At 38.1% G+C, this 27,919-nt stretch overlaps 1 protein-coding gene across 7 annotated transcripts in view; it reads right to left on the reverse strand.

The window, feature by feature from the left end:
- Positions 1–423: 423 nt before the first annotated feature.
- PCNX1 (pecanex 1) overlaps positions 424–27,919 on the reverse strand; it is a 160,490-nt gene continuing 132,994 nt past the window's right edge. For all 7 annotated transcript variants that reach the window (XM_047735620.1, XM_047735619.1, XM_047735618.1 and 4 more), the window contains 10 exons: positions 23,120–23,373; positions 20,870–21,100; positions 20,131–20,231; positions 19,197–19,347; positions 13,089–13,319; positions 11,879–12,153; positions 10,004–10,209; positions 6,768–7,210; positions 6,203–6,343; positions 424–6,005 (listed from right to left, as the gene is read on the reverse strand). In XM_047735620.1, the coding sequence (XP_047591576.1) occupies positions 5,865–6,005; positions 6,203–6,343; positions 6,768–7,210; positions 10,004–10,209; positions 11,879–12,153; positions 13,089–13,319; positions 19,197–19,347; positions 20,131–20,231; positions 20,870–21,100; positions 23,120–23,373 (2,174 nt within the window). In that variant the 3' untranslated portion in view covers positions 424–5,864. The remainder of the gene's footprint in view (positions 6,006–6,202; positions 6,344–6,767; positions 7,211–10,003; positions 10,210–11,878; positions 12,154–13,088; positions 13,320–19,196; positions 19,348–20,130; positions 20,232–20,869; positions 21,101–23,119; positions 23,374–27,919) is intronic.

Raw genomic sequence — 27,919 nt, forward strand, 5'->3', positions numbered from 1 at the left:
ATTCCTGCTGAGTGGCTTGCACTTTCTCTAGGCATTATACGCGTAAACCGTGGGCTAGTGCTTGCCTCAGGTTAGCGTCTACCTGATTTTGATGACTATAATCCAAATGTTCACCTCTTTTTCTATATTGTAACTTAGTGTAACACAGTGTACTTTTATTATCCCGTATGTCCCATCTAATACTCTATCATTAATATGACACATCAGATAAATTCAAGACCTAAACTACAACCTTTCTACCAAGTATGAAAAGTTATCCTTTTAATATGAAATATGTGTATTTGTTATAAGCTGAATCACATGTTAATAGGCTTCTGATTAAAATGATTATTTCAGGACCAAGTACATGTTTCAAAATATACTATGCAGAGCTTAATATGGTATACCTCAATTTTTCTTAATTTGACAAAAATGGACAGAAGGCAAAATGAAAAAAAATTTATTTCCGCAGTGTTTCATCCACTGTCAATACTGTATTTTTAATGCAATATATTTGCAAAGAAAAAAAACAATCTCAGCTTTTATTTTCCATTTTAAACAACTACAGTATTTACAAGCTATTTAGAATAACAAACACTCAGACGCACACACACTCACGGACCCACGCAAGTACATATATTCTTATCTCTGGTTTATACTGAATGCTGGTAAAGGCAATGAATGCTTTCAGAGCCCATGATCAGAAAAGGGAAACCCATTTTCCATCCTCACACAGATCCTCCTGAACCACTGTTAGTCTTCTTCCTTCCATTTCCTCATGCAGAGCTCATTGTATAGGCTTAATCAGTTTTTACAATTTATTTTTACTTAAACTATAAGCTTTAAAAAGCATAAGCAGACATGATTTCCCCCACATTTCTGTTATTTTGGTTGCAGAATCAAACTTCACATATTAAAAAATCTTGTTTAACCACAGTCTCACCAAACCCAAGAGTCATCTGGAGCAGCCATCTCATTTTCTACCTGCTACTCTGTTTGGAATGCCAGGGCACCGTGTCACCCGGGAGAGCAACACCCAGGCATCCAACCTTCCCACCATCTTACATGACTGTTGTTCCTTCTAACGTGGCTCCACCGAATCATAAATTGTCAGGTGCAGAGCTGAGGCATAAGAAAAAGTTCTGACCCTATATAATAGGTATAAGTCTTACAACAGAGTTGTCACGTAACCTCGCGATGACAGTCGGTTCTCGTTCCCCCCAAGAATGTTGTGTTGCTTCCAAAAAATGGCAGATATTAAAGTCTAGCTCGCAAACAGAACTTATCCACTCTACTTCAGAAAGAACATGTGGCTGATAGGCAGTAAGGAGAAATTCTTATCATACGTATTTTTTGACAGATGACTCTGCTGAGGTGATTCAAAGCAGAAAATATACTTGTTTCAAGCAAAATTAATGCCCCACTCACATACCTACCAGATCTATTTGTATAATAATTAATTCCTTTCCAGTCACAGTTCTTACCTAAACATTTCACAAGTTAAAAATGAGAAGGCCTAGGTGTATACCAACCAGATTTTTTCAATAGAGAAATGAAGAAGTGAGAGGCTGGTTTTTAAATACTTAGTTAAGAACCCCTACAGATAACCAATGTGATATTAAAACTTATGCTGCACAAATACATGGTCCTATCTGATTTTCTTCTTTCTCTAAATCAATAAAACTCAATTTCCACATGAGACTGAAACCAAAAGTTCACAGGCCATTTACAGGTTCCAAGTACCATTTTAGCCTTGATTGACATTCTTTTTCCACTCATTTTAGAATTACAAGAAAAGCCTCTGGAATAAAAATCGATTTTGTATATCTTATCTGAACAATTTATCATATCAAAGGAAAATGGACTGGGTCTGTGTCCAGGTAAAGGAAGTTTGCGTAATTATATTACACTACAGAAAAGAATAAGAATGAAGCCTGAGGGCTTAAACAAAAGGGTGGGGGATTGTCTATATTAAGGAAAGAATAAGGAAGATAAACAAAAAGTAATTAACGTGGGCAGTAGTTTGTAGTTTAATAGCTAGTAAACATAAATCCAAAGACTTCTCAAGCAAAATTACTAAGGTATCTTTTTCTCAAGTCATTTATTTAGGAGGAAAGATTTTTGAAAGTTAACTAAAAGAAGAAGATAATTTTAGACCCTGGGCAAATCATAAGTTGAAAGACCTTGTTCTGGATGAGGGACTCAATGCAGCCATCCGCCAAATGAAGAGTTTCTAAGCACAGGCCGAAGGATGCTGCTCGGAAGCAAAGGGGAATTTATTAAGGCTAAGCTACCCTTGCTTAGATCAGAGGCTGGTTTTTTTTTTTTTTATATTTTGTTAGAAGATAGAAAAATAAAGCAACTCAGGAAGAAAAACACATCTTCCTAACGAGCTTCGTCTCTACATAAAAACCTGCTATTTTCATTGCCTGACATTTGGTACACAGAGTAATTTTCCACACCTTACTTAGGAGAGAAACATGGACTATCTCTGTTTCAAGGATTAGGAGAAGCATCTCAGATCTACTTGAAATATTTTTAAAACTACTTCAAGTTTAATGGAAGCTCATCTTCCTATAATAGAAACTCAAAGAATGCAAAACACTGATGAAGTCTGTTCATTAATCTCCTGAAAGGTAATTAATTTCCTCTTACCTTAAAAATATACAGCCTCACCACCTACTCTCCCAAGCCCCTTAAATATCAACAGCTTATATGAATCTGGACTCTTGGAAAATTAAGAATACTTTAGAAAAAAGTGAGCATTTAAAGTTTTATCAAGTATTGAAAGTGGTGCAAAAAAAGGGCTCACACTGAAGTTGTATGCTGGAAGATTAACTAAAAGCTTAATCTTGAGTTATAAAGTGATTTTTGCCACTGAATGAAAAGAAATAAGAAAAGAAAAAGCTAACAATTTATAATCCACTCCAGGACTCTCTCTCAAAAGAAGGAAAAAACAAAATCAAGCAAGAAAAAGACGAGAGAGATACCAGTGAAACTCTGTTTAAGAGAAATGCGTAAAAAGCTAGTATTTTAATTCCATATTTTTATTTTCAAATTATGGAACTCTGAAAGTTTTAGCAATTATGAACTAAAAACACTAGTGTATGTATACTCGAGTCTTCCACACTAAATGAGGAAAGTTAATCGGGGAATCTTAACAAACAGCTCACTGTTCTCCAAGGTCGGGTGGGAGGGAGAATAAGACAGTATGATCAATGATTCCAACTTAATGGAAGCATGTATATTTGTATGTAGTCATTCAGGTCCAATTATTGTTAAGAACCTTTCCTTCGATTATCACTGCTTCCTCTGATATAATTATTAGAAAAGTATTTTGACTTTCAAAAGACTATCAGTTTTAGACTTAAAAAAATAAGAACAGGGCTCCTGTTAGGGGTTTCTAATTGATAAATTCACTAAAGGGCTATCTGATAATAAAATTCGACTTGCTTTGAGATGAATGTCCATAGGTGCTACCCCAAATCAAGACGCAATATATATGTTCTGTATAAAATCTAGTCTTGCATTTTTAGAGTATGCAACGTGTTTAACAATTGGGGGTAGGAGGTTAGGAATACAAATAATTCTAACTCTTCTGACTGAATCACCTGAAGCTTAGATATTCTTTCCCCCGTGTAGGAAAATGAATTATCTTCCATTTAAGACTGAAAGGGCTCCACTTATCTTCCCATTTAGGTAATGGCCACGAAAGGATCATATTCATTTCAGAAAGAGAATAAGCAGCGGGAATCATAACTCCTTTGAGAATATCTTAAATAAATAGAGATGGTTAGACAGATCATATATATTCAGTTTCAGAAGAAAAAAAAAAATAACAGCCTGAACCTTAATGACGTGCTGCAGATTTGCCAAAATGAGGCAAATACGGAATACAGAATGTCACGACAGTATCAGGAAAGTACATTTTAATTGGTCAATTTAGCAAAGATACCCTTTGTGCAAAGGTTCAGGAAATCACTCAACAAATGTTTTTAAACAGGTAAATTTTGCGAAGTGTGAAGTATGGAAACATCAGCACGAGGCACAGTGGGTTCTGAATTACCACAAAAATTTTTAATTAGAGAAGGGCCTAACAGATGAAAATGCAGTCGGGTGGTGTATTCTTAGCTACTGATTTCCTCAGTTTTCCTCCCTTCTACTCAAGTGTTAGGCTGCACCGCAGGAGCAACAGCGGGGAGCAAGGAGGGAGACAGCTCCCCTCTCCTGTCACCTCCTCAAAAGACACTTGAAGCCTGTGCCGTCCGACGCGGGAGCCGCCAGGCACATGTGGCCAGTGCGTACTGGAAATCTGGCCAGTGCCAAATGCTGAACGAGGAACACTTCGGGCGCACTGGATCCGCTAAACTGTATGATTAAAATCAATTTCACGTGCTTCTTATCACCGCCCACTCACAGCGGGGTAGAAAGATGGCTGCTCCTGAATGCTCAGACAGACACAGAGTCGTCTCTGGAGTTTCACCCAAAAGGGGAAAGTTTTTTGGAGGCTCTAAAAAATGCCAAAACTTGGAAATTAAATCTAAACTGCAGTTTCCACCCAGCCCGATTGTAAATCTGAATTATATATTTCCCTGAATACACAGATTAAAAAAAAAAAACAATAAAATTTATGAGACAACATATTAAGTCAATTTCACAGTTATAAATATCTCAAATTACACCTACATACTATAAATTACAGGAAATAAAATTCAAGTAATAGAAAAAGAAGACAGGAGCAAAATAAAAGGCAAGGTTATTTAGAGAGGGATATAACAATCAGAACTGCACCATTTGGAGAACTTCGCTTGAAAAAATTTTACTTGATTAACTGAACTGCATGTGAGTCCCTTCAAGAGCTAATACCTCTTAAAAGAAAAGCAATCAATTCTTTCTTTAAATTCCTGGATGTTCATCTTCGTCTTTGAAAAACAAAAATATTTTCTTCCCAGAACTGAGCCCGGCAGAGCTTGCCCCAAGTGTAGAGAAGCTGAGGGCCTGGGGCACACGTGGTGTCAGGGCTTATCTGACATGTGGACACAGGAGCTGGCAGTAGTGTTCACAGGACCAATGCGCTGTTATCGCTGGGGAATGCCAAAGGCGAAGCTAAGTGTGTCTTCCGATCTAGTGTGCATTTAAAGGAAACACCCAGTGTACTGGCATGAAGTAGACTCTAACAGAAAAGGAGCAGCACAGTTCCTGCTATGTATGTTTTAGGGAAAGGGAAGGGCTTAATCCCAAAGGCAATTTAAATAATGGTATTTTATTTTTATATATAAATAAACGTTCTGAGAAATCTCAGACTTTAGTGCATTGTTGTAAAAAATTAGTGCAGTTTTCTCATTAAAGTTTTTAGCGCTCAAGGAGTAAGATAAATCTATGTCTGTTCATAGTCTCTTTTACTGTACATTAAACGTTCAGACAGCTAAATGTCAAACTGAAGGTTTCTACACTGGTCTGTTCTTAAAAATCAAGGTAAATGGGTTTCATGTTCTGTGACAAAACATGGCAATTATTTTTGGCAAAGAAATTAGAAAAATATGAGATCATAGTTTAGAAATGAAGAGTTTGTTGATGTAAAGCATAGGCAATACATAGGAAAAAACTTTCTTTAAGGATGTATTTTTAACAGAACTGTATCCTTCATGCAGAATGTTTTCTCGGCAGCTAACTTAAAAAAATATTTCAGCTTTATTTGGGGATGGAGACAGCGACAGGAGTCGGGGTGAAGGACGAAGGCGAGGCGCAGAACCAAGCCCGCTCTCCGTCCCCGTCTCTCCCATACCAGAGCCAAGGGATACCTGCAGGCATCTTCCACGCTCTCCTCTCTTCTTCCAACGACTTGGAATGGAGAGGGCAAAGAACCGTAGTTATCCGACACTGGCTCACACTTCAGCCCCAAGTTCTAGTACCCCAGTTTCTATCACAGTCACGTATTTATCATCAATCTGGACCAGCAGTACTGTCTTGTCGATGTGGGATCTAGTACCTGGATCTCTGCTGAAAGGCACCCATCGGTGAATCACCTATTGATTCAGAATACAGTAAGTAAGTGGCAGAGACCTGGAAAATATTCACAAAATTCACTCACTCTTAGGGGTAGTAATTCTGTTTGGTGAAAAGGTACATTTAAAATAACATAAGCATAAATTAGCTAAACACACGCAAACAAGTCAGGCTACAAAAAAGTGAGAGGCTGGGTCAGCTTCATGAGAGAACTTACATGGCCTTCCATGCCCTCCTGAGGACTCCAGTCTTTCCAGCTGTTTCTCCCAGCTTTTAACCGAATACCCTCATCAGGCCACTGCAGCTCCTTCCTTTTTGACAGGTTGATCCCATCCAGAATTTGACTGGGATCTACAATCTATATTGCAAATAAATATGGGTCATTTCCAGTTCAATTTTTTCTCAATGATGACAAATTATATAATCTCAAACAAAATTTCTTTCATAGACTCTCCATGTCTCAAGTTCTCCACTGCCTATAACTGAACAAACAGTCTGAAGGGTCTCCTCCTGAATTCCCTGTAGCCTACTGGCTGACCGTACTGCAATGGCCACAAGACAGCACCTGAGTAGGGACAAAAGTCACCACTGAAACGCTACTTGCTTTTGGTTCTTATGCTGGCGGAAACTTTTTCTCAACATTCAAACGTGTCCTAGTCTTCAGACTAACTAATAGGAAGGTGTGTTCTCACCAGAATGCTTCACTCGACAATTGAGAAAAAAAAACAAAAACAAAAACAAATGAGTGACATGAACAGCATAAGAACCACGTGCTTACTCACTTGGACTCTGTAAATCACTTCCCCCCTTTTGGCGTGTGAATTATTGGCAGGACTTAAGGTGTTGCCTGGCTGGACGTCAGTGGCACTGCTCTGACCTCCCTCTGTCCCAAGAAAGCCCACGAGAGTGTGATGTTTGCAGGCTGGGATGCTCTGGCTGGAGCTGCTGGAAGAAGGCAGGCCATGCTGCACACAGGCCATGCCGCTCTGACCGGAAGGCTCCATCTGGTTCACCATGGAGAGGCGGGACTGGATGGAGGACGGTAAGTTTCGAAGCGATATCTGACTCGTGGAAGAGCGCCGACAAGGCACAAATCCCGTGGTGGACATCCGGAGGGACGAGTGCCGGCTACTGTAGCAGTAAGAAGACTGGCTGGCCACTGAGGCACGAGCGGGGGACTGTCTGACCAGGCTTGACTGCACGGAGTGGGAGCTGTGGCTAGTGCCTAGGGAAAGACAAACAACAAGCTCATGCTAAGTGCGATGATTCAAACACAGGGTTGTTTATTTTTCTTTATAGTTTCCAAGAGTTTCCCCCCAATTACTTGGTCAATTCACTGAATTTAAATTATACCTAAAACTTCTTTTAAAAAAGTTTGTATTTCTACCCAAAACTTTTAAAAAAAGATTTATTTGAGAGAAAAGGAGAGAGTGCACAAGCATGCGCAAGTGCAAGTTAGGAGAGGGACAGAGGCGGAGGGAGAGAAAGAATTTCCACCAGACTTCTCACGGGATGTGGAGCCCAACGTGGGGCTTGATCTGACCCTGAGATCGTGACCTGAGCCAAAACCAAGAGTTGGACGCTTAACAAACTGTGCCACCCAGGCGCCCCATACCTAAAACTTTTAATGTTGTCAAAAAGAAATAAATATCTGAGATCTGTTATCTTGTGTGCTTTTGAATTAATAATTTTAATTTGCCAATGCTTTTTAAAATTAAAATTCTGGGACAAAAACAAGACACACATGATTTCTGCAAATATCGGGATTTAACACTGAGGTGAATCCTAAAATATCTTCCACAGATATACTTCAGAATAATAAGAATACCTCTTTAATATTTCAGAAATGAAACATCTCATAGAAATGTGACCACAAGAAATATTTATTAAGGAGGTACTATGTGGTAGGATCTGTAACTACTACTTCTCAAAGTATAGAATTAATGTCCTTTCAATCCATTCCAATGACAAACTACACAGTCTATAGAGAGATGGTGATTCCACACTGTAATTTTCATATCCATTAGGGGGTTACTACTAAATATGAATTATCAGTGATATGGAATGGCAGGTCCTTCTATGTCCTTTTTCAAATGGCTTGATATGATTCCTCAGGTCTGTCTTTTCCCTGACTTATAACAGTAATATGAAGATTAGGAAATAATTAACTATATTGAAAAAATTGCTCCATATACTTTCTATCTGAAAATATAGAGCTGATCAAAATAAGAGCATTTAAGAAAGCACAATCAAAGTTCTAGCTTTTCACTCAGAAGTTACAAAAGAACATAAAAAATGTTGGTAATATACCTATTTAGAGTCTTAATTCCAATGTTATTGGATTTTTTTTTTTTTTAAACAATGAATGTCTTAAGACTTCTCATTCATGTGAAGCAGTAGGGGAAAAGACAGCACTGGATCAACCACCTAGCCATATGAAAACAGGTTAAATCTGATTCCTACTGCATACCAGGTGGATTACAGATCTTGTGTTAAACGTATATTAGTAAAAACAAACAAACAAAAACAAAGAAACCTGTCATGCCTTGGGACAGGAATAATTTTCCTAAGTTCGGATACAAAAAGTACTAATCATAAAGGGAAAGATCCCTAAACTGCTCTACACTAAAATTAAAAAGACTTTTGTCAAGAGAAGAGGAACCACCCTTCTTAGGAAGAGAATGGAAAGCCCAGGGATAGAATGGGAAGAGATATTTGTAGTATAGAAAACTGACAAAGAACTCAAACACAGAATATACAAATAAGAAAAGGATAATCATGGAACTAGAGGATATTATGCTAAGCAAAATAAGTCAGTCAGAGAAAGACAAATATCCTATTATTTCACTCATGTGGAATTTAAAAAACAACAGATGAACAGGGGAAGGGAAGTTAAAATAAGGTTAGTACAGAGAGGGAGGCAAACCATAACAGACTCTGAGCATTGATGGAGAGAGGTGGGTGGGGGATGGGCTCAATGGGCGCTGGGCATTAAGGAGGTACTTATTGGGATGCACACTGGGTGTTTTATGTGGGCGATGAACCACTGGATTCTGCTCCTGACTAGTGCTGCACTGTATGTTAACTTGAAATTAAATTTGAAAAAGAGAAAGATAACCAAAGAGAGTAATGGGCAAAAGACTTAATAGGTACTTCAAAAAGGGAAACCGGTGATAAACTCATTTAAAACTTTCCAATCTTGGGTATCAGAGCAATGTAAATTAAAACAATGAATTAAAGATCACTCTTCCCCTTCCCTCCAAGCAAGTAGGGAGCAGAGATGAGAAATGATAATACTCCAAAGCTGGTGAAAATTTACAGGATGGGCATTCTGATGTTATATCTGGGAGAGTACCAATTGGTAAAAAATAAAACAAAACAAAAACAAACAAAAACTTGCTGGAAAGATTTTTGGCATTATGTGTCATAAATATTAAATATTCTCATAAACTTTGACTTAATGATTGTATTTTAAAAGTCTCTAGCCCAAGAAAATAGCGATTATAAAAAGTTTATTATAACATTCAGAAGAAACCAAACCATTGTCCAATGAAAGAGAAGTTAAATAGATTATACTAAATATTATTAACCTTTAAAAAATATATTCCAGGTAATAACATATATTTCATTACTATAAATAGGATAATATCCAACCAAATTGGATAATGTCCAATCAAGCAAATACTCTTTTTACATATTTCCAAGCAGGTAATACAGAATTCCTTTTTCTTTTTGAGAGAGAGAGAGAGAGAGAAAGCGAGCACACACCCGTGAGGGAGGGGGTTGGGGAGGGACAGAGGGAGAGGGAGAGAGAGAACCCCAAGCAGGCTCCATGCCCAATGCAGAGCCCATGGGTCTCAGGGCTTGAGCCCACCACCCTGAGATCATGACCTGAGCTGAAATCAAGAGTCTGACGCCTAACTGACTGAGCCACCCAGGCACTCTGGTAACACATAATTCTCTTTATACACGCATACCAAGAGGCTAACTTAGATACATAATTTTGTTTTCACATTACCTAGTGCTGGAGGATAAGATGTGACCGGTGGATGGAGTCCAGCTCCTGACCCTTGCCCTGGATTTCCAGTGCTTCCCTGGGACACAGTGCTGTGGGGGTCACTGGCGCTCACTGCACTGTTGCTAGTGCAGGACATTCCGCCTCCAGTGTCAGAATCTTCAATATTGCCACCGCTGTTACAGCCGGCCCCACACCCTTTCCTTAACCTAGGAACAAACACCAGAGTAAGCAGCATTATCCCATGATCACTTCAAGCTAGGTGTTTTATTCTACTTCTAGCTATTCTGAATGTTTAATGCTACTAATGTGCAATCAATATTAGAAACAAAAAAAGGCATTTACATTTTCAAAGAACGGCCTAAGAACTATCCCCTCCTTATTCTTGCTGCTTCAATTCTCCCCAATCTACCTTCACTTTAATATAGTGTATCATCTTTCCCAATCTTTTCATTTTTCCTTAGCCGTAATAAACCGCACATAACAAAACTGTACCATTAAGGTGGAAACAGGACTCTTGCCAGCGTCTGCTCAGTGCCTCCGAAGTGTATGACCCCTGAAAGCCCTCATTTCTGCTGTAGCAAACTTGGAAGAGAGCTGCTGCAATCATTTTTCCTGGGTTTTGTGGGTTTTTTTTTTTTTTTTTAAATGTAGGGTGACCGACTATCCTGGGTTACCCACAACTGTCTCAGTTTTGCATTGAAAGTCCTGCTTCCCAGGACACTTCTTAGTCCTGCGGAAACCAGGACAGCTCGGAACCTTAATCTCTATTACTATTTCTCTCGAGGGAAGAGAGAAAACAATCTCCTTAAGGCAATTCCAGCAAAACAGATAGTTTTGGTTTTTTTTTTTTATTTTTTTTTTTTATTTTTTTTTAAAGATTTTATTTATTTATTTGACAGACAGAGATCACAGGCAGGCAGAGAGGCAGGCAGAGAGAGGAAGGGAAGCAGGCTCCCTGCTGAGCAGAGAGCCCAATGTGGGGCTCAATCCCAGGACCCTGAGATCATGACCCGAGCCGAAGGCAGAGGCTTTAACCCGCTGAGCCACCCAGGCGCCCCAAAAACAGATAGTTTTTTAAAAGAAATTTTGAACACCACTCTGGTTTACGTTCTTCCTTCTGTTTGGATAGAGACTGATATTAAAATGGTGAGACCTTTTTTTTTTTTTTTTTTTTTTTTTTTAGTATGCCTAGAGGAAAATGCCTTCTTGAGAGTTTGCCACCCTAATCCCACATTCTGTTTTTCCTAAGTTCCATTATTTACAGATCTAAACAAAAGCCAGTAAGAAATTGAAAAAATACTGTGATATTTCTTCATCATCCACCAAACTATGATGTTCCTATACTGAACACCATAATTTACGAGACAAAAGGCGGAGAGAAAATTCGTGTGCGTACTTGAAGACACTACAGATTCAAGATCGGAGTGATGACTGTTAAAATGGCAGTAGTGTTACATAACGAGGAGTTTGAGCAAGTACAGCATGCTCGCCCTTCTGCAACACTGGACTAAAACAGAAGGTGAGCAACTTCTTCAAGTGTCTTGGGTTCTTCTCTAACTTGCTGTTTGTTGACCCACACATCCTACTAGTGTCATTGATGTTGCAGTACAGAGTCAAAAAAGTTAAAGAAAAGAGAACTATTCAAGATTCTACCAAATGCTGGATCAGTGTAATCAGAGTTGGACATGAGACTTATCTAGTAAGAGTTTGAAATAAAAATTGCTCAGACTACTTTCTGAAGTTCCTGATAGAATAGGTTTATATTGCACTATAGCATCTGTATTTTTCTGTAAGCTTTCTAGGTGACACTTAGGCGAACTGCCTCGATGAAGGTCAGAACATACCACCGCTGAAATATGCAACCCCATAGCTCACCTGTGCCAGGTTGACACTATGAAGTTTCTGATATTTCCCAAACTGATGGGTCCCCCAAGGATTTCTTTAAGCTGTTCATGGCTGTCAGAGTAAGAAGTTGTCAGGGGTGAGACAAAGATTGGGTAGCCAATAGGTTGGTCACAAGATGAGTTTATCATGTTTCTCAGAGCTTGTTTGGCATTCTGGATGCTACCTCTTTCTGGATTACGGTTACGTAGAAAAACAAGCTCTTGCTGTTGTCCTGCCCAAAGACCTCGGACGCATTCCTTATTAACCTGAAAAACAGAACACACGGGAATTAGGTTAAGGGGCCAAGAATGAAATTCATATAAACAGAGGAGTATAAATCAGAGGGATACAAAAGACACATGAGAGCCAACTGTAAAAAGTAGGAAACAAATACAAGTTGGTCACAATTTTATAGAAGTTCATCAATTTTCCATTGTCACCAATGGGCTATTAATATTAAATAAGCACATGCAGAACTCTTTTCCCTGGTCTGGTAAAAATATCAAGTTTTCCAAATTAACAATGCACTGGGTTTTGCAACTGAGATAACAGATATATTTGACAGAAATCAGAAGTAACAAATATTCAGAGTTAAAAGGATGTTTGTGACTTGCGAGTTGATTAGAAGAAGTAGATAAAAAGTGAATCATTATAAACTATTAAAATAAAATTTCAGAAATTATGTCTCCTAAAGCCATGAGATGTTTAAAAAAGCAACAAACAAAGGGAGGTAGATGGGCAATGGGGTAATTGGGGGATGGGCATTAAGGAAGGCATGTGATGAAATGAGCACTGGGTGTTCTATGCAACTGATGAATCACTAAATTCTACTTCTGAAACTAATGTTTCAAAAAGGACAAACAACAAAAAAAGTACAAGCTATGGTATTGTTTTGAAACCTGGGAAATCAGATTAGCAATATGGTGTTGATGTTTTAAGAAGAGACAGTGCCCAGAGTGTATATGTAACAGATAAAAGACTGCCAAAATGGAAATAAGCAAAAATTTTAAAACTTTATGGCACATGAAAAAATTTCAGAGGACAGAATAGATTGCAACATAAATCAAATTAAGCACTCATAATCAATGCTAATGTAGTATGGTCATTTTTCTTCTATAAAAAGTTCCAATCACTTTCTAAACTTGGGGTAAGGTTATGTAACTTTTTTTTTCAGACACAAATAAATGCCTCAAAAACTAACCTTAATGACCCTGAAGCTCAGGTAGCGTCTGTTGAGCATGATGATCTTGTATTCATTGGTGCCGTCATCCATGACATGCCGCAGAGCGAGAAGGGAGGGAGAGTTGGCAAGGACTGCACTCCGCCATGCAGGGTCCCCTTCATGGGCTATTACGAGGTTCTTTTCGTGAGACACAATGGCTTCATAGAGCACAGTAGGGTCATCATACTCATCTGGAGAAGTGAAATGATCCTAAACAGAGAAATAAAAAATATATACTTTATAGGAAAAGAAGGACTTCCATATAATGATAAAAGCTTCTGCAGTTACTAAATGAAAATTCTGAAAAACTGGTTTAATATGAATATTTCATATCCGCACATATTATTATTGTTGGAGACGGAGTGTCTTAAATTTAAGCAGGTTAGGAATTAGCTCTTTACTTTTGTAAATACTTCAACCCAACCCTATCTTCTAAGTTTTAAATAAACAAATATTTTTCCAATTTTTATAAATTTTCTTTGTTTTTCTCGTTCAAGTGGGGTTTTACATGTCTTCATTCATACATAATTTTTTCTCATAAAGGACTGTCTCACTGGTATCAGTTAAGGAAGGCTAAACAATATAAAAGTCCCCTAAGTTGTGTTCCTTTTTAATGAGGCATTTTTCACACAGAGCCACATCTCTAGAATGATCCCAATATGCATTTTAAGGGTCCCAGTCCTAAAGAAGCTAGTCAAGTTTTCCCTGAGAAATCTCTTGGTCTAGGTAACCACCACTCCTGCATTCCACAAGCCGTTATTTAATACCTCTCATGTGTGGGATTCTGTGGCAGAGAGCACAGATGAAAAAGGACTATGTGGAATGTATCCCCCTTCAGAAACCTGCAAGTTAACAGGGGATGCAGGACATATACCCACATAACCTTAAGACAAATTCAAAGTTCTGAAATGAAGAGTATATAATCGTAGCTATTCATAGTTGGGAGGTTGATAAATTTTTACATCCAGGTAAAGTCACTCATTTCCACTCAAGCCAAGTGACCAGACTGTGTGTGGTATCTGAGGGGAGATGGGTGAGTACAAGAAGGCAAGCTCCCCAATAATGCACCTCCACATCTGGGGGCTGGCCTGTATGAGAACAGAAAAAGTATTCACTTGTGTATGTGAATAATGCTTCAGAATGTAAAAAGTTCTAGCAACACGCTCCCCCCCCCCAACCCCAGCAACTCTTAACAACCTTGCCAAGCAGATTAAGTACTAATACCGGCTTTGCAAATATCAAATCTGAAGCTCAAAGAGTCTTCGCTGCTTCCTAGGTTTAGGAAGTTAGTAAATGATTAAGCCAGGACTTAAACCCATGTTTAAAGAGAATTTAGCATTCTGATTTTAAAAAGTGTGTGATTACAAACATTAACTGAAAAACCTGTAAACCCAGTTGATGTGATTAGGGAAAGTTACACAGTGCAGGGGGTTTTGAACTGAATCTGCAAGAATGAAGACAATTTCCGTGGACGGAGATGGGCATTGAGCCGGAAAGGGAGAGAGCTCCAGGCAAGACATCCTACAGGAGAAACACAGGTCAGTGAAGAGCACAAAGGTGATTACAGCCTAAAGTCTCTCTGGGGAATTGAGTTTCTATGACGTTGCCAGGCAGCCCTGTGCTAGACACTGGGGAAGGACCAGTGAGTGAGACAGATACAAGCACTGTTCTCAAGGAACTTAGGGTCTAGTTAGAAAATACTGAAAACAAAACAAAACTAGAAAACTAGCTTTTAGCCAGATTGTGGAGCATCTCCCTCGTACCTTGTCCAGATTTCTGCTATTGGGCTGGTGCACTTCCCTCTGTTACTCCCTTCTCTTAGAACTGCCTTCAACTGATGGGGCTGCCTAGGCAGGAAATGCCAGGGGAGGTTTATTCCCCCACTTGGTTGTGTGTGGGGGGGGGGGGGGGGGGGGGCGAAGGTACATCATATAACATCATATAACTCTTGGTGACACTGACACTCCAGAACTCCCTCTAAATCCGTAGAAGCTAGAATTCAGCTCAGTTTTGCTTAGATCCTTCCCTCCTCTTTCCTGCTCCCCACCCTTCCTTACAAATTCACCTGAGGACACCCTTTCAGTCTCTGGCACAGGAATCCTGGGCTCTGACTCTGCTTCTAGCTAGCGTTTATGACACCTCTGTACATCGTACACCAGCCCTCCTGACCTTCCTTTGAAATACTGAGCTCGCCTTCAGCAGAGAGCTAGATATCGTATGACGGGCTCTCCTTTAGCAAACAGTTCCTTTAGGGAAGGAATTCTACCTTTGTATAGTAGTCTTCCTACAATTTTTTGAATAAAAAATAAAAGTGCAGACATAGGCAATAGTTACAGTCTTAATAAAATGGACAAAGTTGGAAATTATTAGGCATGCCAAAATGGAGTACGATGAATCTTGCTCAATTATTTCTTTTCACTGGGCTTAAGATGGTTGGGTGAGTATTGTTTTAGAGGCGAAGTATTTGAAACAAGTAGAATGTCCACGAATAGGGAAATGGTTGAATAAACTGCAGTTAAGAATTATATTCTGGAATACTACAGAGCCATTAAAAATGTAGAAAGTATCTAAGTTATATTAAATATGGGGGGAAAAAGCACATGTTACAGATCACTTTATGTAGCACAAAGGAAAATATTTATATATATAGATGGAAATGTCTATGAACTCAGGAAAATCAAAAAAGATATGCATCAAATATTGGCAGTGACTGCTTCCTGGAAGGGCCATACAATGGTACAGGGTGATGGGTATACTTATTCTTGGGGGACGCTCACTTTTTAATGTTTTTCATTATTTTTCAAATACAGAGAAAAAATGTTCCCAGTTTGGGGAAAAGTTTTCAAAGTCATTTTATTTTATTTATTTATTTTTATTTGACAGACAGATCACAAGTAGGCAGAGAGGCAGGAAGAGAGAGACAGGAGGAGGAGGCAGGCTCCCCACTGAGCAGAGAGCCCGACGCGGGACTCGATCCCAGGACCCTGAGATCATGACCTGAGCCGAAGGCAGAGGCTTTAACCACTGAGCCACCCAGGCGCCCCTCAAAGTCATTTTAAAAATATACTTGAAAAATTAAAAGCCAATGCACAGTATATAGTTTTGAAAAACAAAACTCATTCATTTTACATTCACTGGCAACCGACCCTCGTGCTAAGCAATGAAGATATAAAGATCAGTAAAAAATGATTCCTGTCCTCAACCACACATTGTAAGATATTTGTCATGTATCACTTATAAGCCAAAATGGACTTTGATTAGTTTATTTTAGTTCTAACAACCATGTAATCATCAAAGAGACTAACGAAAAAGGTAAAACAAATAAGGATGTAAAGTGTTTTATGTTTTACAAAATGATTAAATAGAGGATAAGAATAGGAGAACATGTGAAAAAGGCAATTTGCTTAATTTCTCTGAGTTGAGTCTTCACCTACCAAACTGAGATGAAAATAATTTTCTCTGGTATTATGTATATGCAAGCACCAATATGCTGTACAACACTGTACAATTATTAAATATCACACAGATTATGACCATTTTTATTTATAAAGTAAAAACATAATATAGTCAATTGGAGAATTAAAAAATTTTTTAAAAATGATAAAGGAAAAAACAAAAATTAAAAACACCTACAAAGTATGCTAAACACACATTATCAAGGACTGTCTGAGAGGCAAGAGTTAAGAGAAATTTTGTATTTCTAGCTTTCTGGGAACAAAACCTTTTCTTTATATACAATAAATTCCACCATTTTTACGTGTGCAGTTAGATGCACTTTGACAAATACACATACCCACGTAATCACCGCCACAATCTAGATCTAAAACTTTTCCATCATCCCAAAACATTCCTTCCTGTCTTTTGGCATTCAATCTCCACATCCTAAGGAATCACTAATCTGCTTTCTGTGGCTGTAGACTAGTTTGGCTTGTTTTAGATCTTATATAAATAAAATCATACAGTATGTACTCTTTTTATGTCTGGTTTCTCCCGCCGTGCATAATGTTTGAGATTCATTCATGTGGTACCTAACAGTAAGTAGCTCATTTCTTTTTACTGCTAAGTAATATTCTATCATGTAGATATACCACAATTAGTATGTTCATCTGTTGATGGAATGTGAGTTGTTTGCAGTATGGGTCTATTACAACTGAAACTGCTAGGCACATTCTCTTAAGTAATTATCCAGGAGGGAACAGCTGGGTTATAAGGAATGTGTATGAATAATCTTTCTTTTAATATATACACCGCCTATGGTTCACTTTTGTGGGTTGGGTTTTCAAGAGTATGTAACACATGAAATATATGAGTAAATATATGAGTAGGAACTTTGGAGATTCCCAGTACTGATTTACAGATCTATCTTTTCTTGGCCTAAGAGTTCCTCATGGGCAGCCCAACATGTGTCTCAAAATGATGCTCAGTAAGTGGTTGTTTCTGGCTACTGCAGAGGTCGATCTCTCCCTCCTCAAAGGTGTATCAAAATTATGGGATTTTTCCAGGCTGCATTTGTGTTCTCTATCTTCCCCCCGCCACCAATCCTCTGTGGCTCCCAGGTTCCTGATTCCAACTCCTCACCCCCATGTTTTGTCACTGTTGTTGTCAGTCATGGCTAATGAAAGTAAGCCATGTGTTAGGCCAAATGTAAGGTAGAGAGACCCTGTCACAGACAATAATGCCACAGCCAAAAGAACATGTAAGGAAATGGACCTGACAGCAAGCAATAGGTAAGAGCACCTCTAAGGAGAGACGGGCAAAGACCTAAAGTATCCGAAAATTCCCTGTGTCTCAGTTTCTCTTCTGAGAGATGGAGAGAAAATACCTGTCATAATGTTTAGAACTGACTGAAGATGTCACTCTGGAGCTGTTAAATAACCATGCTGTATAAAAGAGTATTTCTTACATACAGATACTATTAATCAGTGCCTTTTGAGAAATTCTGAAGTTTTAAAAACATTTTAATCTAAAGTCATTATCTTTTTCATTTAAACACATTGACTTGGCTCAAAACTGTAAAGCTCGTCTGAAGACAGACAACTCTAATTCTTCCCAAATGTGTATTTTCTCAATGATCCTCAAAATAGTATTCCATTTTCCACAGAGACTTTCAGATAATATATCCCTTCTCGTAATCTCCTAAATAATACAGGACATTGACTTTATTCTAGCAGTTTAGATCATAGTAAAGTCACTTGAGGAGTAATTCACCCTTTATTTGGGGGGAAAAAAAGATTCAAACAGATCTGAGTACAGCCGATACATTTTATTTTATTTTATTTAAAGATTTTATTTATTTATTTGACAGAGAGAGATCACAAGTAGGCAAAGAGGCAGGCAGAGAGAGAGAGAGGAGGAAGCAGGCTCCCTGCAGAGCAGAGAGCCTGATGTGGGACTCGATCCCAGGACCCTGAGATTATGACCTGAGTCGAAGGCAGAGGCTTAACCCACTGAGCCACCCAGGTGCCCAGCTGATGCATTTTAATGAGGTTTATCATGTGGTCTCTGTCATCAGATCTGATGACTACTATTAAGTGGAAGGACTAGAGTAGCTCATACTGGTACTTAATTTCCTAATATAATTTTGAAATAATCCAGGGCTTTGGATATGTATTTTGGGTCTGCATTTTATTACCCTACTAGGATTATTTAAGTAAGGCTAAATCTGTCCTAATCATCTATTATTCTATACAAGATGCTACATGAAACAGCAGCACTTATAACCCTCCTGAGATGATACCACAATGCATTGGGAGTTAGCTAACATTTGCCTACAGAAGAGGCTTGAATCACAATTATGTTAAATGTGAGGTAAAAATAAGGGCCTGAGAGCTTTATTCCTAGTTTGTCACTGCTGACAGTTTTCCTCAAGTTCATGTCCAGATCAGTTACTCTCCAATATTAATATTCAAATTTACCCTTAGAAACACAGATTCAGGCTTCTAAGATCTAGTATCTTGTCATAAATCATGTTTTCCCGTGTTTCAAATTACAGTATTTCTCAAAAGGTTCTTAAGAAACATAATTTGGAAGTCAAATGAAGAAGTTCCATTAAACACCAGTAATGCATTATAATTCTCCTCTTCTTACCTGATGAAGTTTAATGGACATGCGGATTCCCGGGACGACTACTTTCCTTAGCAATTCCATGTCAGCGAAGATCCATTCATCTCGAATTGAAGAAATACGGAAATCTCCCTTAAATAGGGCATGCAATCCATAGAGGAATGACTCTAAATTACTGTTAGGATTGGAGATAAAGGTTTACGTATTTTGACAAAGAACTTCCATTACACTGATTCTTACATGTGGTTGTGCATCAGAATCATCTGGGATTGTTTTGCAAATACAGACTCCAATGACTATACTAATATCAGAACCCCTGAGTCAGACTCACAAGGGACAGGGGCCCTTTGACCTGGGATCCTTGTTTACGAACCACTATAAGAGTAAGTCCGTGAAAATAAACAACAGACAAAGAATGTATAAGCCACAAAAGCTTACAGAGGGTCTAATGGAAAACATGTAGTAATCACAAAAGAAATTTAAAATATGTAATATTGCTTAGTTCTAATTCATTCAGACGCTTATGTCAAGAAATTCAGCTTATATTTATACGCCCCCAAAATCTAATGTACTATGTTAACTATATTAAGAGCATAAATGCTCTGGATCAAAAAAAATTACAAGGAAATATGGAAAAACAAGAAGAGGTAACTCATTAGAAAAACAGATGTAAAATGGGAGAAGACCAATCAAACTTTATGGGCGATTATTTTTAAAAATGTCTTAAATCCAGGAAACTCTCATTATCAGTAGTCATCCACGCATGTGTGAATTTTAAAAGCCAGCCATTAACCACTAGGGAGAACTCAATTATGTCAGCAAAAGATCTATAAAAAAACAGTATCAGAAGAGACTTCTGCAATCAATTAGCATAGAATGCTTCCATGAAAGGCTAATTCAGATTTATGTTCTACAGCTTCTCCTACTCTCTTCCTGAAAACAGAAATGCCTTCCTTACCTGGACATATGGTGGGATGCAGTCCCCAGAGCTCTCCGTCCCAGAACACAAAGTCCGTAACAAAGAGTCACTAGGGATGAATCTTTGTCTACATCCAGTGGCTTGAAAAAAACAAAGAACACTCATTATCAGAAAGACATAAAGGTATTTAACAAATCGGAATACCTAATAAATTAGAGGATGAAGAATTCAAATAATATATAAGTTCTAGGTCTTTAAATAGTTCTAATGAGACAAAACTTAACAAATCAGTGTAAAATGAAGTATGAGTGTATATGAGGTGTTCCTCTGAAACCTTTAAATAAAATCTAATGCTTTATAATACTGGGACACTCTTTTTAAAAAATCCTGACTTTTATAAAGTATTAGGATCTTAGCAAAACATCTCAAAGTACTTACTGGCATACATCATTCCTGATAATGTCCTCTCCTGAAAATACAATATTCTTTCTATTAATTAGTTGTTTTGGGACATAACCTGGCAAACAGGTTATTAGCGACAGCTGTGTTAGCCTACTAGTGACGATTATCAGAGTGAAGAAAATCAAATTCGTATCTGTGGAATACTGCTTCCCCTCAACCTCTCAACTTTTTTTTAAACAACTGAAGGTTTTCTTACCCAGATGGTCAGACAGAAGAAGGTCTGGAAAAACTGACCTCCTAATAACAAATGGGGGTATTCTTCCCATCTCCGAAAAAATGGACTCAAATAGTTACAAATGAAGTACATGAGCTCTACCTTTGCTCTTCGGGAAGAGCAGTACTCTATCCAGTTGAGGTAAATTACACAAAAACTCTCTCTGGATATGCCAGCCAGTCGATGGTCATAGTCTTCATCGATGTTTGGGTTAAATGTTGGGTCCACATCAACATAATTTCGATCTGCACACAGACGTAGTCCTTCCTGCATTGTCTCATTGGCTAGCCACTCCTCCAGTTTAGAAGAAGTTGTAACATAATAAATGATACCCTAATGGGGAAAGATTAAAACAACAACAACAACAACAACAAACCCAGGTTAAGTTACAGTTTGAATTAACTCCAATTCTTCATTAAATAAATTCCAATGGTTTATACTGATTGTATAACTAAAAAATATTTTATTTTAGCTCAATACTCTAAGAATACATTTTAGGAATGCTGTAAAAAATATACCTCAGGCCTTTCTGGATGAATAGTTAATTTAATACTTTAAAAGTCACAACCATAAATTCATCAAGACAAATTCAAAACAATTTTTTTCTATTGATTTTAGAGCTTTTGAATTGAGGACATTTTAAGAGAGGTAGAAAAACTTTACTGTGATGCATTTCTTTTTTTTTTTTTTTTTTTTTTTAAGATTTTATTTATTTATTTATTTGACAGAGAGAGAGAGATCACAAGTAGACAGAGAGGCAGGCAGAGAGAGGGGAAGGGAAGCAGGCTCCCTGCTGAGCAGAGAGCCCGATGCGGGACTGGATCCCAGGACCCTGAGATCATGACCTGAGCCGAAGGCAGCGGCTTAACCCACTGAGCCACCCAGGCGCCCTACTGTGATGCATTTCTCACAGAAAGTTACTAAATCATCTGGTGAAGCTAGATCAAGTTATAGAAATATAATAGTAAAGCAACAGAAATATACCTATTTAGAACCAGATATAGAAAAAGCCATGTACACACAGAGACGCATAGCACATAAATAGTGCAAACTCGATCTATTTAGCTTCCTGAGGTTGGGTTTAACCAACCATTAATTTTAAGACTAACATCCACCCCAGTCAGCACAAGTAAGGTGGTACACAGAGGTAGTAACACAAATACGGAAAATACAGATATGGGTCACTAAAATTCAGCATACATTTCCCTCTTCAAAATACTGCTTTGCCTGCAAGCTGCCATATCATAGTTTTGCTATAATCTTGTAAAATCTTTAGCAAAAACAGAACACCTGTATAGTAACGAACTAACCTTGCCCAAAGAGCGGTTTGGTCTTTGCCCTTGGGTCCTGGAAGGAAACTTCTACTCCTCTGGAATGTCTTTGTTCACCCATGAGCTTACAGCCATGACAGCTGGAGGAGCTGGGAACTAAGGCTGGTCATAGGGTAGTCAACCACATCTAAGTGACTACACTCCAATAAAAGTACACACCCAGGCTCAGGTGAGCTTTTTTGGTTGACAACAGCTGGGAGAAACAGGCATTATCTGCATAACTGCACTGACAGAAGACAAGTGGAAACTCATACCTTCGTGTCTCTGGCCCCTGCCCTACACACCTCTTTCCTCGGCTGATTTTAATGGGTACCCTTCCACTGTAATAAACCCTAACCATGAGTGTAATGGTTTTGCTGAGTTTTTTGAGTCCTTCTGGCAAATTACCGAACCAGAGACTAGTCTGTGGGGATACCAAAATTGTAGCTGGTGTTGCAAGCGAGGGTGGTTTTGGGGACCTCCCAAATCTTGCAATACTTTTTTTCAGGTTATTGAAAGCAGCGCAAGAAATGGTTAGCGGCAAGGGCTCAGCAGCTGGACAAGCCTAGATTTAAAATCCTTAACTCCACCTGCTAATTAGAGGACTCTGGGCAGGTAACTTCGGATTCTTGTTTATTTGTAAAACACAGAAGGAACTGTATGCATATTCCTTAGCCCAGTGCCTAAAACATATGAGGTACATATGGTAGCTATTATTCATGAACAAATGGAATGAGTTCCACTAAAGAAGGAAACAGCAATACCATAGTAGGTATACTTTACTGACTTAATGGATACTAGAGAATTTTTTTTTTTTTTACAATAGACTCTAGCTGGGCATAGAGCCCAAAGTAGGGCCAGAACTCACAACCCTGAGATCAAGACCTGAGCTGAGATCAAGAGTTGGACACTTAACTGACTAAGCCACCCAGGCGTCCCAATACTAAAGAATTTAAATCACTACTTAGAAGCAAAGCACAAGTATTTCAAAAAAAGTTTTTTCCAAGAAGATCAAAAGCTCTAACTGGGCATACAGCCTTACCTTGACATAGTAAGTGGTGAGTACTTTCCGAAGGTCAAAGACTTGGAGCATAGAGGCAGCACTGTTGTCAGTGATACTATAACCTTCCAGAATATACTTAGTGACGATCACTTCCCAAGCTAGCCAGCGCTGGCTAAACGCAGCATTAAATGAAAGCACATGAGGAATATGTCCAGGTTCACAACAGCAAAATCCTTCATCTTCTTCAACGCCTTCAGTAATGGCCTCCACTTCCCGTTGTTGACAGTAAGTACCTTAGAGAGAGAGAGAAAGAGAGTGAGAGAAAGACAACTGCATACAATGGAGAAAAAAAACACATGCAGTAGAACATGAATGCTTCAAAGAAACCAGAAATTTAGGGAAAAAAAACAACACACCTTTTATAGTAACTGAAAGTATGGGAGCGATCTACCTTGGAATGTTCACTAACCAACGGCAGGAAGCTTGACACCAGGCATATTATATATTCACCTCCCACAGAATCACAACATGCATTAGCACATTCCAGCTTCTGAAAACCTGCGCAGTTACCTTCTTTATTTTCACTCACTGATCCCAAACTTTTCAAACTTGGGTTTTCAATTGCAGTCATATCACATGAAGGCCAATGAGTAAATGGACATCACATGACAGTTTGAGTTAATTCAGTAAGGGAAGAATGGATTTAGAAATGAATCACTGCAGGGCACACAACAGAGACAGACATGCAGAACCCAAAAGAATGGGAGCGCCATTTACCAGTACCATGTCCATGTGGCAAGAAGAAATATTATATACACGTATTTGTTTTTTTTTTTTTAAAGATTTTATGTATTTATTTGACAGAGAGAGACACAGTGAGAGAGGAACACAAGCAGAGGGAGTGGGAAAGAAGAAGCAGGCTCCCTGCTGAGGTCAAACCCAGGGGTCAAACCCAGGACCCTGGGATCGTGACCTGAGCCACCCAGGTGCCCCCATATATATGGATATATGAACTGTAATGGTTCATGATAATTTTATCTTAAATTCATAATTACTTTTTCTGTTGCCAATTCCAACAGTAATTGAATAAGATTACATGATTGGCATTTGAAGCTTACCTGCTGATAAAGTTTCAATTAGCCATGAACTCTGATTATTCAACACTAGGAAACAATCCTTTGAAATTACATTCTTTTATATAAGATATTAGACATTCCCTGCATTACTGTTACTGAAGTAAAAATACAAAATCAGAATAAATACAGAATTACACCCACAGCAATCTAGTGCCAGTAAAATATCATCCGTCACATTAATGTTAACTTTTATTTTGTTCTGTGGCCTTGCTTCCACTTAAACAGCAAATTCCTTAAATCCTGTAAGGACTACAAGGGGATTACACTTAATTTTATAAAAGCACATTATTTCGGTTATATTATAATAACTTATGTGGACCTCACAATTTTTTTTTCCTTTAAAGAGAATATATACACCATCCATGTTTGAAAAATACTGTTTTTTTTTTTTTTATTTTAAAGATTTTATTTATTTATTTGAGAGGGGGAAAATACTCGTGGGGGATAGGGCAGACAGAGAGAGAAGCAGGCTCCCCACTCAGCAGGGAGCCCAATGTAGGACTTGATCCCAAGACCCTGGGATCATGACCTGAGCCGAAGGCAGAGGCTTAACTGACCGAGCCACCCATGCGCCCCTGAAAAACACGGCTTTGAGAGAAAAAGATGCCATGAAAACTAGCCGCGACCGGTGGTGATGCTATAAAAGATAGAGGCCGAAGAGGCAGGCTGGGCCGGGCTATGAGCTGTGCTGTTTAACTCTCTCCAACTCTCTCGCTTCACTTGTTGCTTGATTACATTGCCGAGCGCATCCGGAACAATGTCTCCCAGTGGCGGAAAGAAAAACACTGGCTTAAACCTCACGTCAACAGGAATGCCCGCTGCAGTTGATCGTTACACATGAGTGGGACTACAGATCTATATACACAAACTTTTTTTTTTCCCCCAGAATAAAGATATGTGCAATTTTATAAAGTATTTTTCAAACCAATAATGGAAATGAAATTCAATCAAATGTCTGCTGGTATCTTCTGAGAGGATCATATTTTGTTTTTCTCCTACAATCTATTAAAAGATGAGTTCTATCAATTTGCTAATATTAATTTCAAAAATAAAAAATGAAATGAAAATGGCTGAACTACTGAGAGGTAGGTATTAAAAAAAAAAAAAAGGGCTGCTGCTAATATATGTTAATTCGGGTTCTGAGGATATTTGCATCCAGGCTCTCCTGTGTTAAACTACACTTTTTTTTTTTTTGCCAGTTTAGCCAGATTTTGACATCAGTATTACAGTGGCTTTGTAAAAAGCCCGGAGAAATTTTCCTTCTTTATCCATGCGCTGCAATAGGCTAGAGAGAGCAAACAAATTATTTGGTTTCTAGAAGAAACATCCCAAGGCTGGGGTTTTAAAACTGTGGCCTGAAGCTGGGTGTGTTCCTGAGATTTTCTGTGTTATTACTTCATTTTATTCATTTTGTCATCTTTCTGGAAGGTCAGTCAAAGGTTTTTAAGTAAAGGAGATGACATAATGAGAGCTGTTTTTGTGCAGATGACTTTAAGAGTACATAGAAAAGATACGTGGCAAGAGGGAACTTGGAGATTGACATTTTCGCAGAAGACAGAATGAGATCCCTGTTCAGAGCAGCAGAAAGAGTGAACAGAGTAACTAATTAAAGTGGGATGTTTTTACTCTACCATACAAATCCCAAGAATATTTTCTACCACAACATGTCCTAGTAATAAACTGTGCTTAGGAAATTAAGTCAATGATAAGCATAGGAGTTAATACTGGCAACTGAAAAAAGAACTCTGAGACTTGGAAAGGGATTCTAGAATGTGTAAGAACTATTTACCAACTGTTTCCTGGATTAGTTATGTCTTTCAGTCACTTCATAGTGACTATTATCAGTAAAACTAAAACTAGCAGTTATGAAAACTAGATATATTAAAAGTAATTTGAGTAAAAACGGAGATGAATCCAATCAGCATAATACATTTTTGACCTATAAAGTTTGACCTGGAAAACTGTACATGGTTGAAGTAACATTTACAAACAGAAAGTTAGCACTGTAGAAGATACACTAAATTTTTGATAGACAAAAATGATTGATAATTAAATCTGACATAAAATTTACATAGAAAAGAATATGAGGGTATCAGTAATATAAAAATGGAAACTAACTGAAAATAAAGGGATTTAAAACCAAGACATACAGGAAACTGATGAAGAAATTTGTTTAGCTAAATATCATATAGCACTTAGCAACCACTACAAGATGCAATAAAATGAATGAATTAAATTGGCTTAGTGGAGAATACCCCAGAAAATATATTAAAATGCATCAGGAGATCCAAATATCTATCTGGCAACATACTGACACTCGCGAGTAATATTTTGAGAGGCAAGAGGTAGACGGGACAGGGAATAACTCTGAAGGGAAGTAAATAACCAACAATTTTAGGATCTGACCAAGAATATAATCATATCTCACAAGAATTCTGGAATGTAGAGAAAGGAGAAACAGCTATATACTTACATCATTTAATCATTCTACAAAATAAACTAATTATGTATTATATGCTAACTAATGAAGCAGCAACTAGATACACAGTGTTAATGAATGAAGCAGAAAGGATTCCCGCCCTTGAGGAGCTTATAATCTACAGCATAGGTTTGCAAAACATAGCCTTGGGCCAAATCCAAGCTAAGAATGGTTCTTATATTTTTAAAGTATTGTTAACAACAACAAAAACAACAAAAATCAAAGAAAAATATGCAACAGAAAACGTGCATGCCTCCAAAAGCCTAAGCTATTTACCATCTGGCTCTTTAAGAAAAAGTTTGCCAACCTCTGGGCTCAAGAAGAAATAAACTTTAAACAAACACAAATAAATATGAAATTATGAAATTATACTTATGCTAAGTGCTAAAGAGGTAAAAATGTCAATCTGAGAGATAATCATGTGGGACAGGTGGTTAGAGAAGGCTTCTCTGAGAAATTGATATTTAGACTAATGCTTAAAGATAATTAAGGAATTAGCCAGATGGAAGACTGGTGGGAGGAAGGGAGATGGCTGGTACTTTCTAGGCAAAGGGAAAGGCAGTCGGAAGTCCTCAGTAAAGAATTTTGCACAGTTAAGACCCTAAAGGAAGGCAAGTGAGGATGAAGGTATGAAATGGAGCTGCAGAAACTGGCAAAGACCAGATCACAGTGTGGGAGAACGTGTTAAAGAGTCTGAATTCTATTTAAGTGCAATGGAAAGAGTTTTAAGCATGAAAGGGACATGATCAAATTTGCCTCAAAAAAAAAAATCACTATGGCTGATTGAAGACTTAGAGATACCCACTGCTGTCCAAATCCACCACAAATTCAGACAGTAAGACGTACTGGGTTCCCAAATCACTTTGAGTTTTATTTGGCAAATAGAGTTTGAATGGCAAAAAATTTGTCCAAACTTTTATTTGAATCTACTCAGTACCAGAGATTGAAAGTTGGGAGAGTGAGAATTTGGATCAGTTTCTGATTTGGAGAATTTCTGACCAATACAGTAAAATGAGCACATCCTAAGAAGGACCCTTTTCCAATTCACACAGACAAAAATGCTAGATACAACAGCTTCCCCATACACATCTGTTTAAAAAAAAAAAAAAAAAAAAAAGTTAAAAAACAAAGGTAAAATCTCCAGGTACCGACAACTTAAAAAAAAGTTAAAGTCATGGCAGTAGTAGGTGCAGTGGTGAGGGGAGGGGTGCTGACTTTTGGATG

The sequence above is a fragment of the Lutra lutra genome, chromosome 7 (genome assembly GCF_902655055.1).
Source record: "Lutra lutra chromosome 7, mLutLut1.2, whole genome shotgun sequence".
Lineage (NCBI taxonomy): Eukaryota > Metazoa > Chordata > Mammalia > Carnivora > Mustelidae > Lutra > Lutra lutra.